Below are 19919 nucleotides of genomic sequence, written 5' to 3' on the forward strand. Positions count from 1 at the left end.
ATTGTGTTGCTTTGTAACTTTGATCTTGATAGAGCTGCTATTCGCCATCTCTTTGGCAGAAGAAAATTCGATCCTTATCAGAGGTCGCATGCTAGAAGTCGTGAATTTGTGGGCATGATTATGTGCTTCCTCTTTTATCCACATTTCTTGGCAGCGAGAGCCAGTAGCTAATGCAACATATCAGACCATCAAATAAACTTGTCCTTGTGGTTGGTGCTTAGTATGCCTAATGCCCAATTTTACTTGTAAATTAATGACTATATTCAATAGTTGCAGTAACAAACGTTTCGACATATTTAACTATGACTATTGGGTTTGTTTGGCCTTAAAAATGGTAGTTTAGATGTTAAAATTAGCCCCTAGGCTGAAGTTAAAATAAAAACATGAGTGAAACTTGCCTAAAATGTCATAATAACCCTCTTTGTAAATAACATTGGAAATACCATGTTAATTTACTATTTCAAGTCAATTCCATTCTGCATGTAATTTGAAAAGGGTGATGAATAAATATAATTATTTGGTATTTAGCACCACTACACATATTTACCAGTCATTACTTACCATGTGAGATGAAGCGCTCTTCCATTACAATCAAAGCTGTCAATAGCTTTCATGTCCTCATCCGATAGCTCAAAATCAAAGACCTGGTGAAGAGAATGTAAAATTAAACATGAAATTAAGAAAAAAAAAAATAGAGTAACACTGAATCAATTATTTTCTCTACTTTTTCAGTAGAATCATATACAATTAAAGACGCACTAAATTCTACAGTATTTATTTCTGTGGAAGTGGTGTAATTTTAACAAATACAATGCATATTACCTGAATATTCGATTCTATTCTTGACTTCGTCACTGATTTAGGAATAACTATCAAACCACGCTGAAGCTGTAAAACAAAATTAAATTTATGAAGCACTGTTTATATGTAACTATAAAATACTTTATATAGGTTAACCCTTTTACCCCCAGGCTATTTGGAAATTTCCAACCCTTAACCCCCAGGGGTTATTTTGTTCCCAGCACATTTTGCAGTATATTTTTATTAAATTGCTCTAACAGCCTTAATTTTTGTCATAGAGAGGTCACGTTGGTCTCATTCTCTTGGAAAATGCCCGAATTTTCTCAACAAATCAAAAATATGAAAAAAATATTTTTTATAGCATTTTTTTGCAAGGACGTACCGGTACGTCCATGGGGGTAAAGGGATGACTTTTGTGAAACGTATGAGTACGTCCTTTGGGGGTAAAAGGGTTAAGATAACTCTGAAATAAATTAATTAGAACAAATTGAAAATTAACCCTATACACACGTTTACTTATAAAGGAGGAACAATATTGCATATGGTAGGTTGATCCACTCTATTATGAACATTACAAAATAATTTTTAGTTAATGGATACTATAAGCTAATAGATGAACCTCAAGACTTTTAATTCCTATATTCTAAATTATTAAACTTAATGCACTGAAATTTCACGAAAGTCTGGGTATAAATAATTTCAACTACATTGCAGGCAGAATCAAATTCTGTTATATATTAGAGGCGGGAAATTTATATAACATTGGGCTCTCTCACTTAAGACATCCTACTGACCAATTTATAATGACCATTTTATAAAGGACAAGGCAAAACCCACTTTTCTTTTAACTAGCACAAGGCGAGAGAATCTTGCTGGAGAATCTGAAACAAAATTTTGATCATACTTTCAGGAAACCAAAAGAACTTTTCTCTAGCTCTGCATACTTGCCAGATCTTTTTCTCTTTATATGAACCCTTGTGGGAAGATCTTTAACTCGTTATTGTATCAACAACAGGGAATGGGAAATTACAGTACAGTAAATTAGCTCGAATACAAAAAGTATTTTACATCGTCCTATAGGAATGACTTGAGATTCCGGTGGATAAAATAATGATGACCACACCTGCCATAATTCACAATTGAGAACAGAAACTTGCCACAAAACTGCAATACAGCTGTAGCCCCAATTAACATTGGAGGGTGAAGTAACCTTGCAAAATGGTAAAATGATACTTAACATAATACAATTGAAAGAATAACTATACGAATTACTGTTAAAACACTCAGATAAGTTGATGCCTTGAATTTACTCATAGGCAAGATAGAAATAGTTTTTATTACCTGATAACGGATAAGAATTTGAGCAGGGGTTTTCTTGTACTTTTCTGCTAAGGCAACAATTTTTGGATCTTCCATCAGTTGGGGATCATCAGGTTTAGCCCAAGGTCTGAGGAGAAAAATTTTAATAACTACAGTTTTATAGCATACTAGTGTTGAAAAAACAAAAAATTTCTGACTATGCTAGTAGAGAAAAGGGATTTTGACGAAGGAAAAATCTATTTCTGGGGAGAGACCTGTGACGCCCGGTGAAAAGGGTCCTTCTTTACACTTTTCTAATATAAATCTTCCAAATATACTAGAGAAAGATAAAAGCATGGAATGCAGATGTTACTACCATCGCGCGATCACCTTGTGGGTGTCGTGTATTTAACAAGGGCGTGTGAAAACCACTATTCACAGGCTGTCTTCCATTTAGATTATCCCTTCATCAAAGGGGAGGGCCATGCTAGTAGAGAAATGTCAGCAAAATGAAAATGATGTTATGGCAGACGTGCAAACCTTGAAGTAAAATACTTCCTTCATAACACCAGGACTCTTATGCATTTATTGAAAAGGCAGTTACAAAATTTCAAATAAGTACTTTTTCAGATAATTTAGCTGAGCATTAATAACTATAAGAATAAAAAAAAAAAAAATTATAATCAAGTTGGATGGGGTTTCAGCCTGCACAGTCAGTAATTCCATCTCTGCAACATGACTTTGAGAGAGGGACGTAAGATGTACTTGGGTTTATACGAGTATAGCTATGAAAAATACACAATTTTCCATATCAGTCATTTGTTCTAGCACTTAGATTCATCTTTCAACTTGGGTGATACACTTGATGCAGGGAAGAAATCCCATGATCCAAACTGGAAGGTTCTTTCCATCCAAGGTATTGACATCTACCTAAACCTGATAAGGAGTTTGGTTAACAATCTCAAAACTCCATCTATTCAGTGACGTGTGATAAACGTACAGTAGCTGTAGGGGGCCTGACATGAAGGTGAGGGAAGAATTAGGAAAATTCCACAAGCACACCTGTTGGGAGTTGTCTATTCCAAGACCCATATATAATAAATGGTTTGGGTAGACCAAATTTATTTTTTCCCTTTAAAAAAAAAGAGAGAGAGAGTAGGGTAGGTGTTTGTGTGAAACTATGAAAATTCCATATACTACAACTCTTCGAAAAGGTAGAAATTGTACCGACCAAATTTTCATTTAGAGACGTACAGCAATACGCAGAATATAGAAATCCACTGTTCATGGCATTTGTGGGCTATGAAAAAGCCAATTTTGCGGCGAGTCCTGCGTTATGAAATTCTTCTTGAATATGTTTGATTAAGTCTGTTCATGAGCATAGCAAGTGCAAAGTAATGTTAATGGAGTTGTTTCAAATGAACAGGGATTACTACAAGGGAATTGGTCACCACCAATAAATCCTCCTCGTGGATTTTGTATTGCGTAGAGCATTCGGAGATGGTGAAGGATTGGTAATAGGAAATTAGCAGACCTAGAGTACGCTGATGATGCTATCCTTATTAGTACTACATAACAGGATTTGCAATGCTTGCTTACCAGGATGCATGATATATCACACGAGGTTGGCCTCAAGATAAATAGAAGACATGATGAGAATGGAATGAGCGATAGTAGATGAAATATCATTGGAAGGAGAAAGGATTAATAAGGTAGAATCATTTAAGTATCTAGGAACTATAATCTCCAAAACAGTGTCTTAAGAATTAGAGTTTAAAGGCATATTGAAAAAAAGAAAATTAGACAATTGCTAGGTTAAGTAAAATTTGGAAATCAAATTGCCTGAAATAGCATATAAAAATCAGACTATATATCAGTTTAGTGAGATTGGTGTTACTGTATGGACATGTCATGTTATGACAATGAAACAATCTCCAATAGATTTTGTAGATTTGAGAACAAAGCCCTCAAGGATATTGGGAGTTGAATGGCAGGACAGGATTAGAAATGAAAAAGAAATTAGTCAAGTGCCATAATTGCATGAGATCATGATAAGGGCTAGATGAAGATGGTTTGGGCATGCTCTTCGTACTCCCCAAGAGATTACTTCACCAAATGTTTAGCTTGGCTCCACAAGGCACTAGAAGAGTTGGTAGACCCAGGCCTACATAGCTGGGGACTATGAAGCATGAAGTAGATGGTGAATGGAGAACTATTGAATTAAGAGCTCCAGATAAGTGATGACTGGTGAAATCTAATCGAGGCCCTTTCGTCAATAGGCGTAGTATTTACTTTTACTACCAAGATACAAGCTTTCATTCATAAATTATAGTAAAGTGCGTCACACTACCGTATGAAAGTGAGAGGGCCATCAGTTCATTATTGAATCCATGAGCCTGCTAGACCCCTTTAAAATTCTTTGATCAACTTACAAGTCTTAATTATCAACATTAAAAATCACTCCATATGTTTGCTTATTAGACTGTGGCTTCAAAAAGCTATTTCCAAAATACCATATCCGATGCTCGATAGGATTTCATTGGCAACAATCAATTTAACAAAATTGAAATGGAATGATGTTTAAGGTGCAACAATTTAGTTAAAAACACCTACGTCAGCTGTGTTCAGACCTACAGTAGAGTAATAATTTCCCTCTTACCTGTCTGGAGATCCAAGAGGGCTGTAGGCTGTGATGAGTATCTTTTTGCTAGCAGACCATTCAATTAATTTCTTCTGATTTAAATATGGGTGGCATTCAACCTGGCAAAAAACAACAAATTAGTTTGTTGAAGTAATTAAATAGATTCAAAATTGATAAAATGTTATTTTCATTAGTAAAATAAATTTTTGAATATACTTACCCGGTGATCATATAGCTGTCAGCTCTGCTGCCCGACAGAAAAACCTAAGGACATAATACGCCAGCGATGGCTATAAAGGTGGGGGTGTACATCAACAGCGCCATCTGTCGAGCAGGTACTCAAGTACTCCATGTCAAAACAGAACCAATTTTCTCCTCGGCCCACTGGGTCTCTATTGGGGAGGAAGGGAGGGTCCTTTAATCTATGATCACCGGGTAAGTATATTCAAAAATTTATTTTACTAATGAAAATAACATTTTTCAATATCAAACTTAGCCGGTGATCATATAGCTGATTCACACCCAGGGGGGTGGGTAGAGACCAGCATAATATGTTAACATTAAGAGCTAAGTATTTTGTATTTCATTTTAGCAGTTATTCAAAATAACAAACATAAAATTAATAAGTACCTGGTAAGGAAGTCGACTTGAACAATTACTCTGCCTTTTTAAGTACGTCTTCCTTACTGAGCCTCGCGATCCTCATAGGATGCTGAGCGACTCCTAGGAGCTGAAGTATGAAGGGTTGCAACCCATACTAAAGGACCTCATCAAAACCTCTAATCTAGGCGCTTCTCAAGAAATGACTTTGACCACCCGCCAAATCAAGTAGGATGCGAAAGGCTTCTTAGCCTTCCGGACAACCCAAAAACAATAATAAAACATTTCAAGAGAAAGATTAAAAAAGGTTATGGAATTAGGGAATTGTAGTGGTTGAGCCCTCACCCACTACTGCACTCGTTGCTACGAATGGTCCCAGAGTGTAGCAGTTCTCGTAAAGAGACTGGACATTCTTAAGATAAAAAGACGCGAACACTGATTTGCTTTTCCAATAGGTTGCGTCGAATATACTTTGCAGAGATCTATTTTGTTTAAAGGCCACGGAAATTGCGACAGCTCCAACTTCGTGTGTCCTTACCTTCAGCAAAGCTTGGTCTTCCTCATTCAGATGGGAATGAGCTTCTCGTATTAACAGTCTGATAAAATAGGATAAAGCATTCTTTGACATAGGCAAAGATGGATTCTTAACTGAACACCATAAAGCTTCAGACGGGCCTCGTAAAGGTTTTTAAATAGAACTTAAGAGCTCTTACAGGACATAAGACTCTTCCTAGTTCATTTCCAACCATACGATAAGTTTGGAATATCAAACGATATTGGTCAAGGCCGAGAAGGCAGCTCGTGTTTGGCTAGAAAACCAAGTTGTAGAACATGTAGCCGTTTCGGATGAGAATCCGATGTTCTTGCTGAAGGCATGAATCTCACTGACTCTTTTAGCTGTGGCTAAGCATATCAGGAAAAGAGTCTTAAAGGTGAGATCTTTCAGGGAGGCTGATTGTAGCGGTTCGAACCTGTCTGACATAAGGAATCTTAGTACCACGTCTAAATTCCAACCAGGTGTAACCAAACGACGCTCCTTCGTGGTCTCAAAAGACTTAAGGAGGTCCTGTAGATCTTTATTGTTGGAAAGATCTAAGCCTCTGTGACGGAAGGCTGATGTCAACATGCTTCTGTAACCCTTGATAGTGGGAGCTGAAAGAGATCGTTCTTTCCTCAGATATAAGAGAAAGTCAGCTATTTGAGTTACAGAGGTACTGGTCGAGGATACGGATACTGACTTGCACCAGTTTCGGAAGATTTCCCACTTCGATTGGTAGACTCTAAGGGTGGATGTTCTCCTTGCTCTAGCAATCGCTCTGGTTGCCTCCTTCGAAAAGCCTCTAGCTCTCGAGAGTCTTTCGATAGTCTGAAGGCAGTCAGACGAAGAGCGTGGAGGCCTTGGAGTACCTTCTTACGCGTGGCTGACGTAGAAGGTCCACCCTTAGGGGAAGTGTTCTGGGAACGTCTACTAGCCATCGAAGTACCTCGGTGAGCCATTCTCTCGCGGGCCAGAGGGAAGCAACTAGCGTCAACCTTGTCCCTTCGTGAGAGGCGAACTTCTGCAGTACCTTGTTGACAATCTTGAATGGAGGGAATGCATATAGATCTAGATGTGACCAATCTAGTAGAAAGGCATCTATATGAACTGCTGCTGGGTCCGGGATTGGTGAGCAAAATATTGGGAGCCTCTTGGTCATCGAGGTTGCGAAGAGATCTATGGTTGGCTGGCCCCAGGTGGCCCAAAGTCTCTTGCATACATCCTTGTGGAGGGTCCATTCTGTTGGAATATTTGTCCCTTCCGACTGAGACAATCTGCCATGACATTCAAGTTGCCTTGGATGAACCTCGTTACTAGTGAAATGTCTAGACCTTTTGACCAGGTGAGGAGGTCCCTTGCGATCTCGTACCATGTCAGAGAGTAGGTCCCTCCTTGCTTGGAGATGTACGCCAAAGCCGTGGTGTTGTCCGAGTTCACCTCCACCACTTTGCCTTGAAGGAGAGACCTGAAGCTTTTCCAGGTCAGACGTACTGCCAGTAGCTTCTTGCAGTTGAAATGCATTATCCTTTGACTCGAGTTCCATAATCCCGAGCATTCCCTACCGTCTAATGTCGCACCCCAGCCTACGTCCGATGCGTCCGAGAAGAGAACGTGGTTGGGAGTCTGAACAGTCAGGGGAAGACCCTCTCTAAGGTTGATATAGTCCTTTCACCAAGTCAGACCAGACTTTATCTCTCCGGAAACCGGGATCGAGACCGCTTCTAGCGTCTTGTCCTTTTTTCAGTGAAAAGCTAGATGGTATAGAAGAGGACGGAGGTGTAGTCTTCCTAGTGACACAAATTGATCCACGGATGACAGTGTCCCTACCAGACTCATCCACAGCCTGACTGAGCAGCGTTCCTTCTTCAGCATCTTCTGGATGGATAGCAGGGCTGGGGGTTGATCGTCTTGTTCAGCAACGTCCTCATCAGAGGGTTCCTCATCTGAAACTGATGAGGAAACGGCAACGGAGTGGGCAACGTCTGACTCGCTGAATCCGGTCGCACTGGTGGATGCGTGACGGAGCCGGACGCAATATCATGGCACTGCTGCACAGTCTGTGAACTGTCAACAACCATGGGTGCGCGAGGAAGTACAGCGTCAACCCGAAACTGTCTAGACTGTCTGGGTTGTGTAGTCAACACCCTACCGGGTTGCTGAGGTTGACGCACTGCGTCACAACAAGTCACCTCTGCTGGTTGTTGAACGTCTTCCTAGTGACACACTGAACGTCAACAACCACCTCCGAGCGTCGCTTAACGTCAACGTGCGACTGGCAACCCACACTGGGTCGCATCGGTGGAGGAACCACCTCAACTGGCAGACGCGAGTAGGATACCTCAGCGTTAACAGGGCGCACAACCAACCGGTAGGAAGGTTGTTGGCCAGAAGGTTCTTCTCCGTATTTAAGTCCTTTATCAAGGACACAAGCTTAGACTTCATGTCTTGCAGCAAAGCCCATTTAGGGTCTATGGGAGCAGGTGTGGCAACAGACGGGGTTAGCGACTGAGGCGGAACCATTTACCATCCCTGGAAGCCTTGTTATGTGTGCATAATAGTACAGCAAAACTTCAAAGGCTCGACAAAAGTTGAGAAGTTGACCTGTAAACAACTGGAGCGTCTCCTGGCTAGGCGCCAGGGCGAGTCTACCAGAATTGAGAAGTCTACCTGGGCAGAGGCATGAACTCCCAAGCCGAGAACTTCTCTCGTGTCCTATCAGACTCTCGCTCTATAAGCCAGTTTAAAAGAAGGGAAATCAAAGGCTGTATCCCTAAAACTCCTCCTGGTGCAAAAACCAGTCGCCTAGCCAACGTAACGCTCTCTAGGAGAGCGAGAGAGCACTAGCTTAACAACAACGGCTTCGAAGTAGCTAGGCCTAGTGTAAGTTCTGACGTGAGGCGAACGAGGAGCAGCAGTTACAAGATCCGGACGAAGATCCTTAAAAAATCATGATTTAATTAAAGTCCATAGGAGGCTAAGCAGCTTAAGGCTCCTCTCCAAATGACAGAGTCCTCAAAGGAATATCAGTAGGAGGGAGAACAGCACTTCCTCATCTACAGGAACCTTGTCCGAGAAAAGCTAGGTATCTCAGTGAGGGTCTCACTGGTGCATTAGCAGCAGACCAGAAGGCAACGTTATGTAACTGCTTGACAGTCTGTGAACTGTCAAAAACTGAACTGTCAACCACAACAGGTGCGTGAGGACATACAGCACTGGTGCATTAGTAGCAGACCAGAAGGCAACGTCATGTAACTGCTAGACAGTCTGTGAGCTGGCAACAACCATAGCTGTGTGGGGAAGCAAAGCCTCTACTCCTGACTGACTAGTCTGCTGCGGGCAAGTAGCGGTAACCACAGTGGGTTGCGGAGGTTGACGCACAGTGGCAAAACAAAGCAACTTAACTCCACCCTCCTGTTGTTGTGGCAACTCGCGAACGTCAACGGAGGGTAGCGTGCGTCTGTGAACGTCAACGTGCGGCTGGCAGGGTACACTGCGCATGGGAGGTGGAACTCTCACAGGCGGAGTGCGGGAGCAGGTAGCGTCAGCGTCTACTGTACGCACAACCGTGGTTGGTTGTAGGCAACGGGTGCAGCGTCAACCTTCTCCGCACGATACTCCTGCATAAAAGATGCTAACTGTGTCTGCATAGACTGTAGCAAAGACCACTAAGGGTCTACAGCAGCAGGTGCGGCAACAGACGGTGTTACTGCCTGTTGCGGTACCACTTTGCCTCTCTTAGGAGATGTGCAGTCATCGGAAGACTGCAGCGAGTCCGAACTGACCCAGTGGCTACACCTGGGCCGTTGGACTTGCGCGGAAGGGACCGACTTGCGCTTAATAAGCTGCGAGACCTTGGTCCAAGGTTTCTTACGAGAAACCTCTTCCGCAGACGAAAGTAAATGGGCTCTCTCGTCTTTGTGTGGGTGGGGCGATCTTGGGTAGATACGCCCGAAACCACGGAGGGAAAACGTCTGTTCGTTGATCAAGGCCTGACGAACCCATAAGTCGTTCGACATTACTTCTCCCCTGGGCTTGGGAGCTTGCAAGAGGTCCCGGACTAGGTGAACGACAGGCACGAACAGACGAACCCTCGGACGCAACACTGTAACACTTTGCGCATATCACTTTATCACTTCGATTTTCTGTTTTGCACTTATTTCACTGAAATCGAAATTAATACTAGCAAAAACAGAAAACATATATAAAGATAAAGAATTCAGTGGCTGGAAAAGAGACTAAACACTAGTTAAAATAAACTACATTTACAATCTCTCACCGCACATAGCCTGGGGACAAGAATAAAACCCTAGAAACGTTTTACCTTCTTCTCCGTACAGCGACTAGGGAGGAGAGTAACACGACAACGTTACCCGCTAGAACGGAACGTTTTTTCTCCTCTCTCTCCCTCCGTCTCTATCTCTCTCTCTCTTTCTCTCTTGATTTCGCACCTGAGAGAAGAGCCTAATTATATATCGTCAAAACATGTTATTTGGCTAAAGGAAAAAACTGAAAGGTTTTCCAAATAAAAAGTTCCTTTAATTTAGAATTTAAACCATTTAAGCTATGAAAGAATGAACGAAACGTCAGAATCGATTTACTCTTACTGCAAAGTGAAACCGTGATACACTCTCTCTCTCTCTATCGTAACGATAGAGCGCATGTTGAACGTCCTGAACGTCAACAACTGCGTAGTCTAAAAAACTAAACGTTAGTTCATCTTTGAAAACAGTACGAGACTATCAAAGAAATTCTTTCATAAAACATTAAATTTAAAAAGTTTTAAATTCTTTAAAGGCTAAATACGATATAACGGGCTCAACGTTGATTAACTTCGGTTCCAAGTTAGGACCGCCTACTATCAGGAAAGGTCGCATATAAACAAAACATAAAAATTTATTTTTATATGTTTATAATAAATGGAAAGTTAATCGAAGAGGCCTAATAAAGGCGGAGAGATATAAAAAATATAGATCTATAACGTGTTAAGCAAAATTACCAAAAACCTAAACACACTTCCGTCTAAGGGAAGGGTCGGCCATTTAAAAGTGAAAGAGAGTCCATACTCTCTTTGTCACCATAATTAAATCTATCCAAAACGAGTTCAAGTTTTGAGATGAAGATAAAACCCCTGCATAGCGAAAGCTCAAAACTGGAATAGTGTACTTCACCAAATAGTTGTGAAAACAAATCCAGTTAGTAACAGCGTATTTAGTAGGTCTTGCCAGTGGCACGACAGAGAGAAAATTGGTTCTGTGTTGACATGGAGTACTTGAGTACCTGCTCGACAGATGGCGCTGTTGATGTACACCCCCACCTGTATAGCGATCGCTGGCGTATTTTGTCCTTAGGTTTTTCTGTCGGGCAGCAGAGCTGACAGCTATATGATCACCGGCTAAGTTTGATATTGAAAATTTTGCTTTTAGCATTCTTTAAATAAAACTTGATACCTTTTTTTCAATGTGAAAAACTAGAACTTAATTTACAATGTATGACAAAAACAGCAGAGTAAAAGCTTCATCATTAACAAATTGAAGAAAAATTAAATTACAATTGTACTCGGAGTTTAATATTTTCTATAACCTAGCACAAAACCACTTGTAATAGCAAAGGGAAACACTTATTAGAAAAATGAATTATATAACAGCTATCTTTTTATAAAAAAAAAAAAACTAAAACTACAATATGACCACAGCTTATATGCTGCTTCAGTGACTGCTTTTGAGAAATAAAATCCTATAGCGAAGGATAAAAATTTCAGAAATCCCACAACTGAGGGAAATGCTCAACTAGATTATATTAGTACTTAAGATATTTTCAAAAATAGTGCCTGTAAAGACAGTCTACTGAAAACTATCATAAACATGTGCTTGGTTAGTAGAAAATACTGGAAATTCAGAAGTCACTGTACTGGAACTTTGTTCACAAACAAAAATGCTAACTTGGTGTTTAAGCAGCATGGTTTAGTTACGGTATAAAGGGAAATCTTGTTAGTATTTAAAGGTATGCCAAAGGATAGGAATAATTGTAGCATTTTATAAAGCTACATGCTAAACACCAACAATGGCAATTAACCCTTTTACCCCCAGGCTATTTGGAAATTTCCAACCCTTAACCCCCAGGGGATAATTTTTTTCCCAGCACATTTTGCAGTATATTTTCTTTAAATTGCTCTAACAGCCTTAATTTTTGTCATAGAGAGGTCAGGTTGGTCTCATTCTCTTGGAAAATGCCTGAATTTTCTCAAAATATCAAAAATATGATAAAAATAATTTTCATAGCATTTTTTTGCAAGGACGTACCGGTACGTCTATGGGGGTAAAGGGATGGGTTTTGTGAAACGTACCAGTACGTCCTTTGGGGGTAAAAGGGTTAAGACACAACATTTGTTTAAAGATATTTTCAAAAATAGTGCCTGTAAAGACAGTTTACTGAAAACTATCATAAACATGTGCTTGGTTAGTTGAGAATAATGGGAAGTCAGAAGTCACTGTACTGGAACTTTGTTCACTAACAAAAATGCTAACTTTGTGTTTTAGCAACATGGTTTAGTTACGGTATAAAGGGAAGTCTTGTTAGTATTTAAAGGTATGCCAAAGGATAGGAATACTTGTAGCATTTTATAAAGCTACATGCTAAACACCAGCAATGGTAACTAAAGTTAATGGCTACTTTTTAAGACATACTCTGCTAATTATCGTAAACATGGCCAGCAAGTATATCACATCTATGATGAAATTTTCGATTTTGCTTCAAATTAACTGATCAAATCAATTTCTCCAGGGAGAGAATTACAATAAATAGGATATATAGAATTTGCGTCATACAGCTCAGCGCTAAGGCAATTGAGCAACAAGGTTCAACTAGGGGTAAACCCTGCAGTTGCAATATGGAGTAAAGGTTAAAAGAGAGGTTGGACAGCAAGACAGAAGGGAAATCGGAATATACTAGGTGAAAAAAGCAAGTAAAGATAATTATTGAAAGTGTTAGTCTATCCCAGTTTTTGGTGTACTTCCTCTTTATTCACAGTATATAACAGCTCCAAAACTGTTACAGGATTATGTTGTCAAAATAATGCTGTCTTACCCATTTAGAACTGTAGTAATATTTGGAGTTCTTTAAAAATTGAATCTGTAAAATTGCTTGGCTGATTTTGTACTTTGTCATCTGATTTTGTACTTTGTCATAAAGTTAAGTGTACTTATCTATCATTTTCTGAAACACTCCCTTTTATAGCAACATTAGGGTTGAGCTGTATTTACTATGTCATGCAATAATTTGTTCTTTATAAAGCAAGGTAGTTTTATTCTCTATAAACATTGTGCTTAACAGACGGACCAATTGAGAACATCTTAAGAGATTAAATTAACTTTTAGGAAGATAGAGTACAAATAGAGCACAAAATGACACCAGGCCCATCCACATCCAGAATAAAAATTGAATAAAGTAGGAAATTCTGTAATCTATGAACATACTAGTGTACATGAAAATCTGAAATGGGTCAAGAGGACCAGAAGGGAGGGGAAAAAACCTTCAAAGGTAAAGATGATGTAGTGCAGTGTAGAAATTGCAGAGGAAATTATATTACTTTACAACTGTCTCTCTGGTTTCATGTATGAGATCAACAACACCCTCTACAATGAAATAACTATGGGAAACAATGTGCAAAACGTAAGAAAATGCAGTACATCATATCACATGTGTATATTTAAAATGAATTTGACCATAAAATAAGTTTTCTATACGCAAAGGGTAAAAGAAAGACTCATTAAGCTAGTGGAGTTACTCGACCATATGCCTAAAGTTAAACTAAATGTTGGTGTCCAGTGGAGCTATTTATTATGCACTTTACTGTTTACTGTATTAATGGTGGAAGTCCATAGGAATGCTGGAAAAAAAAAAAAAGAGCCCCATGGGAACTACTTTATATAGATGTCAGTGTCAATAACAGAACTTGGTGAAGTGATGTAAATGTTTTTGTTAATATAACTAAATGAACAAGGACTGAAAATCAACATAAAACTAATCTAACAGTGACTGCAATTAACAGATGGTGATAAAGGATGATCTGGGTTACAATACCAAGTAAATTTTCAATGTCAGAAATGTTTAAGAACAAAGTAGAAGGATAGGGAAGCTTAGAACCTTATTGTGATGGTTGGTCAGATCTTATAAAATTTTCTGTTACCTGGACGGTGAGGCAAGAGTTGAGAAGGCAGTAAGAAAATGTCTGCCTAAGCTAAGGATGAAACAGAAATAACAGACCTACAGGTAAATAGAAATATATATAAATTGTAGGGTGTCAAGGTTTACAATGGTTTGTATATCCTGTACTACTCTCTGCTGCAGAATCACAGGCATTGACAACAAAAATAGAAGATTTTAAAATAGTGTAACCTCTGAATATTAGGATTCATGGCCGGAGTATTTTGGGTGGAAAGTATTACGAATAAGGAATTGGTGGGAAGATGTGCTAGCACGTTCAGTGGCTGAAAGAAAGTATAAAACAAGTTCCATGACATCCTGGACACGCCCTGGAGTTGCGATGAAGAATAGCCTACCAGAAAAGCAATGATGACTTGACAAGACAGACACCTTAATGAAGATGCAAAAACTCACAGAAAAAGAGATTAAAGAGTGCTGTTTATAGACCAGCAAGACTGAATACAGGACATAAAAGAATGGAGAGAACTATTCAAGTGAACCCCACGAAGGGAAAAGAACTAGAAATTCAAAAATAGTATATCCTCTATGTTTAGTATTGCTCTTTGCTATCAAAATTTCAACACAACAGAAGTCTCTATAGATGTACACAAATTAATACGAAACAAGTCCAGTCCTTTGAGAGAATAATAGAATCAACTATCTAATGATAATAAATAAAACATGATAAAGCAAAGAAAATTGGAGGCCAAAGTAATTATGGGCACACCTATAATATATAAAATAAACTAATTCAAACTCACAGCAAATACTTTTTATGTTGAACAGGCTGACATAAGTCTTTATAGTTTACATATGAAAATTCTGTTTTGACATTCTTACTGTATTTAAAATATCCCATCTTGATTGCTCATTATTTCTCATATTTTCTATTTATTTAGTTTCCTCACTGAGGTATTTTTCCCTGTTGGAGCCCTTGGGTTTATAGCATCCAACTTTTCCAACTACAGATGTAGCTTAGCTAGGAATAATAATAATAATGATAATAATTTCTATTAAATATGCTTTAAAAAAAAATTGCTTTAATAAAAACCATGAGAATACATTCACTACTACAAATCTATACACTGATTAATGCTATAGACCCTGTAAGAACAAAACTTATTTCATCTTACTAATATGAGCATTTCAGATTATGTCTACAACACTGAACATTAATTAATAAAATGAACTTCTTACCTATCAAAGTTTGTGTTTATTAATTTTCTCTTTGTCTTTTACTCAAAACTGAGAATCTAAAGAAGGAAAAATAGTTATCTCGGGGAAGAAAGACTAGTTAATATCATTGAGAATTTCAGGTTTAAAAAATCAAGATGTTTGACTGCACTGCATGGAAATTTAGTTTGGATTAAAACTTTTTAGTCATAGAGAAAACCAGACATGCCCAACAAAAAATTTGAGAAGCTAAAATATTTTGGTTTCTCAGTGTACTGTTGCTTGAAAAATATCAGGCAAATAATTTAAGCAAATCTTTAAGACCACTGGCTCAAAATCATCTTTTACATCATAACGAAGGCCTTGTTACCTTTACCTTGCACTACGGTAACTATGTTAACCCTTTAACCCCCAGGCTATTTGGAAATTTCCAACCCTTAACCCCCCGGGGGTTATTTTTTTCCCAGCACATTTTGCAGTATATTTTTTTTAAATTGCTCTAACAGCCTTAATTTTTGTCATAGAGAGGTCAGGTTGGTCTCATTCTCTTAGAAAATGCCTGAATTTTTCCGAAAAATTATCAAAAATATGAAAAAAAAAATTTTTATAGCATTTTTTTGCAAGGACGTACCGGTACGTCCATGGGGGTAAAGGGATGGCTTTTGTGAAACGTACCAGTACGTCCTTTGGGGGTAAGAGGGTTAATAATACAATATAGTAATTCAAGCAATAGCTGCATGCAATCAGCTCATTAAAAAGGGAAACTTCTTGTTATAATTATTACCCAAGCAAAATTCTAAAGGGTTAACAGGCAATCGCCAAACCTGGTTTGTAACGGGCAAAATTTTAGCAACTTCCAGAATACGTTCTGTCTGATGTTTGTTGAAGTTTGAGATCCCAATAGATCGTGTTAGTCCCGTTTCCACAGCTTTTTCCATCTCGGGCCAAGTTTCTACATAATCAACGTCGCTATACAAAGTTTTACCATTTTCATCTGCTGGAAAGTGACTACCTCCCTCCTGAAATTTATTTAGTCAGGTCATATTTGCAAAATTAATCAAAGTGCAAGTAAAACAACGACTGCCTGCTCCGCCCCGGGATGCGCTGAAAATCAATAAACCAATTAGTACATAAACTATTATGAGAATTCCTAAAGGATTTGATTAAACTTTAACATCCCTATCTGGTGGAAGCCCGACTGGGGTCCGAGTCCCGCTCAAACTCTCTAGTTTCTTTGGTCGCTGCAACCTCACCATCCTTATGAGCTAAGTATGGGGTGTTTAGAGGAGCCTATAGATCTATCTACAGAGTCATCAGCAGCCATTGCCTGGCTCTCCTTGCTCCTAGCTAGGGTGGATAGGGGGCTTGGGCACTGATCACATGGTCAGTCACTAGGACAGTCCTGCTCGATAGGGTAATGGCACTGTCCCTTACCCCTGCCATTCATGAGCGGTCTATTAAACTTGTTTGATTTCGCACACAGAAATTTAATCTAAGTCATCAAATCCTTTAAAAATCCTCAATTCAATCAAAAATTTCTTGGTGTTCACCTGGTTGGTCACTGGCTTTATACGACAGATATCCAATATCCGCTGGACCTGCTTGCTATTGAAGTTGGATACTCCAATGCTTCTAACAAGTCCTTTATCCACAGCTCCTTCCATACCTGCCCAGGTGTCTACAAAATCTACATCAGAGTAAATAACCTTTCCATCGTCTGTTTTTGGAAAGTGGTCGGCATTCTCCTGAAATTTTTGCAAGCGTAATGTACAATAAACTGTAATTAAATAGTAAATTAAAAGTTGAAAAAAATTTAAGTCAAAAGCATACAAATCCATCAACTCTTGACAACATAGCATGATATAATTCTTGAAAATCTATGAAATATACTTCAATATTGTAATTAGCATAAACAAGAATTATCAACCGTCAAATTGAAAATTTTCAGCTAAATACCATGAATCAATTTTCAAATACTGTATTACAAACTGGTGAGAGACAATTTTCTAATTGCCAAAAGTGAAGAGCAGCACAATATGGTAAAAAAATTTTATGGTCTATCTGCAATTATTAAAAACAGCTATTTAAGGAGTAAAATGCTACACTACGAAAGCCTAAGTAATTCCAATCGCATTCCATATTTGCTTCAATTCATCTAGTCATTATAACTTCTTAGGTATCTAGGTATTTTTCTTAATAAACAATTTAAAACCTACTAACAGGTCCTGGTCCTCATTTCTTTATAATAGTAAAGTTTTTATTTTCTCTTATACTCCAACGTACAATTAATAAATTATAAGAATAATTCTATACCTTTTATGGTTCTCTCATCTTGATTTTCAAATATTAATTGATTTCCTAAACTAATATGGTCAATGCAAGACTGATGTGGTACCTTGAAAAGAAGGGTATTTTATTAACTATCCGGTGTGTATTTAGAAAAATACACTCAATGACTCATATGTTGATACAACTTGACTTTTCGACCTTACAACCAGTATACATTTAATATAAAATTAGTATACAATATAGATAAGCTAGAAATGATTTAAAAATTTCTTCATGCAATAAATTTCTTTTTTTGTAGCTCTTTTATTTAAAGGCACAATACAAGTATCAAATGCTTTAGTTGAACTAAAAGTCTAAATTCTACACTCTTAAGACTGTCACCATAAACTTTATTAGTTGAATATTAGCCCTTAAGAAAGAAGTACCTGGTACATGAAACTTAAAGCAGGAATACACATCTAGGCGTGCCTGAAGAGGCCCAAAAGGTGAACTAGAATAAAGAGGAATTTTAACCCACTAAGTAAAGAATTAATATTACATATCATCCTTACGTAGTTTAAATAAAATTTGTCGTACAGTATTGCAAGACTAATTTTAGTGAAGAGGCAATTTATTCACTGTAAAGTTTCAGCCTGGCTTGTAATAACAATTACAATCTCAATATTCAATGAAAAATTCTCAATAAATATCTTAAATTCTTCCTGATTTTATTTTGCTAATATAATTTATCAGATCTATACATGCTCAGCAATAATAATTTTTGTAACATACTCAAGTATAATCATTTTTGTAATAATCTACCCAACAGTGTTTCTAATGAAGCTATTATACAAAAGCTTATTTCTTTTTTCTTCAGACATTTTTAGCAATATTCATCTTTAAAACTTCACAAGTTTACTACTACATTTCCCCCTGGCAAACAAGTCTCCATACAAATTGTATAACAACAATGAGCCATCAAAATTTTGTTTACCCACTTTCATTTGTGAAAGTAAACAGTCGTTGATTGCATTGCTGTTAGCTGATTATCAATATTGATTGACAAGAAAAGTCATTTGTGGTTACTAAAAGCAAGAGAAAGAGACCTCCAACACCCTGAACCCTTGATTGGAAACTGTCAAGTCTTTAATTATGCAATAGCCAAGACAAATATGCGAAGTCACACTTCCATAGTGACAGGTTGGCAACTAATAAGTTTTCTCCCTTTACTCGGCTGTGTACACTTACAAAACATTGTGTAAATGTGCATCAAGATAAAATTTAAATATATTAAATTATATAAATATACAGTACATAAGCATACATACACACACACGCATATATATACGCGAGTTGATTATATATACTGCATATGCATAGTAAAGGTATAAATACTATACACATATTTATTACATCACACACACACACATTATATATATATATATATATATATATATATATATATATATATATATATATATATATATATATATATATATATATATATATATATATATATACATATATAATGTATATACTAAAAACCAAAACCACAATATAAAAAACTGATATATCACAAAAGTTTAGGAGGCACAAAAAATATTAAATAAAAATTCTATATATCAGTTATTTTCATTCCAATACTGCATATAGGAAAGAGAGACTAACCTTGTAGCCCATAGGCCAGTGGATGAGGTACAAATCCAAGTATTCCAGTCCAAGGTTGTTCAGAGTTTCTTTCAAGGTAGGAATGACCAAGTTCTTTGAGTGGTATGTGTTCCACAGCTGCAAATATATACAGTAACTTGTTAAGGGATCTTGCTAAAAGCATTAGTATTAAAATAAATTCTCTCCACTCTACCAATTAGCAATTAATAGCAACATTACTTAGTTATTTGAGATTTCTGCAAAAATTATAAGAAATAAATTTGCTATTACCTTTGTAAGCATCAATTTATTCTTTTTGTATACCTCTAAGCAACAGGGATTTCAAAAATGTAGGATTTAAATTGCTACCCTTTGAAAATATAGAAAATTTCTAGTTCAAACTGTGGCAGAACTCCAGAGTTCATGAACTTGGGTCATATAACCCAGCATTGGAATCTGTGAGGTCACTCAGTCTCTAAGTACAAGGGGGGAACCCTGCAGCTCAAAATTGCAGTATTTTTTTTTTTTTTAACTAACTAAAAAGTCTTTCTTCATCATTTATATATAACAGATCTATTGTAACGTTACCGATCTCAAGATATTTTATATTTGGTATTTATTACTGTATTAATTTCATTTCTTTTCCTCGCTCAGCTATTATTATAATAATTATTATTATTACTTGCTAAGCTACAACCCTAATTGAAAAAGCAGCATGCTATAAAGCCCAAGGGCTCCAACAGGGAAAAT

The 19919-nt window shown here is 37.5% G+C and overlaps 1 protein-coding gene across 2 annotated transcripts in view; it reads right to left on the bottom strand.

Moving 5' to 3' along the window:
• The window catches only part of LOC137637401 (aldo-keto reductase family 1 member B1-like), a 46290-nt gene that overhangs the window by 8647 nt on the left and 17724 nt on the right, over positions 1 to 19919 (bottom strand). The window contains exons 3-8 of one of the 2 annotated variants that reach the window (XM_068369607.1): positions 19191 to 19307; positions 16079 to 16273; positions 4760 to 4860; positions 2143 to 2248; positions 823 to 888; positions 562 to 644 (exon numbers count right to left, since the gene is read on the bottom strand). In XM_068369607.1, coding sequence (XP_068225708.1) covers positions 562 to 644; positions 823 to 888; positions 2143 to 2248; positions 4760 to 4860; positions 16079 to 16273; positions 19191 to 19307 — 668 coding nt within the window. Of the gene's footprint in view, positions 1 to 561; positions 645 to 822; positions 889 to 2142; positions 2249 to 4759; positions 4861 to 16078; positions 16274 to 16804; positions 17000 to 19190; positions 19308 to 19919 lie in introns of both variants that reach the window. The other variant, XM_068369606.1, reaches the window with a different exon arrangement.

The sequence above is a fragment of the Palaemon carinicauda genome, unplaced genomic scaffold, assembly GCF_036898095.1.
Source record: "Palaemon carinicauda isolate YSFRI2023 unplaced genomic scaffold, ASM3689809v2 scaffold706, whole genome shotgun sequence".
Lineage (NCBI taxonomy): Eukaryota > Metazoa > Arthropoda > Malacostraca > Decapoda > Palaemonidae > Palaemon > Palaemon carinicauda.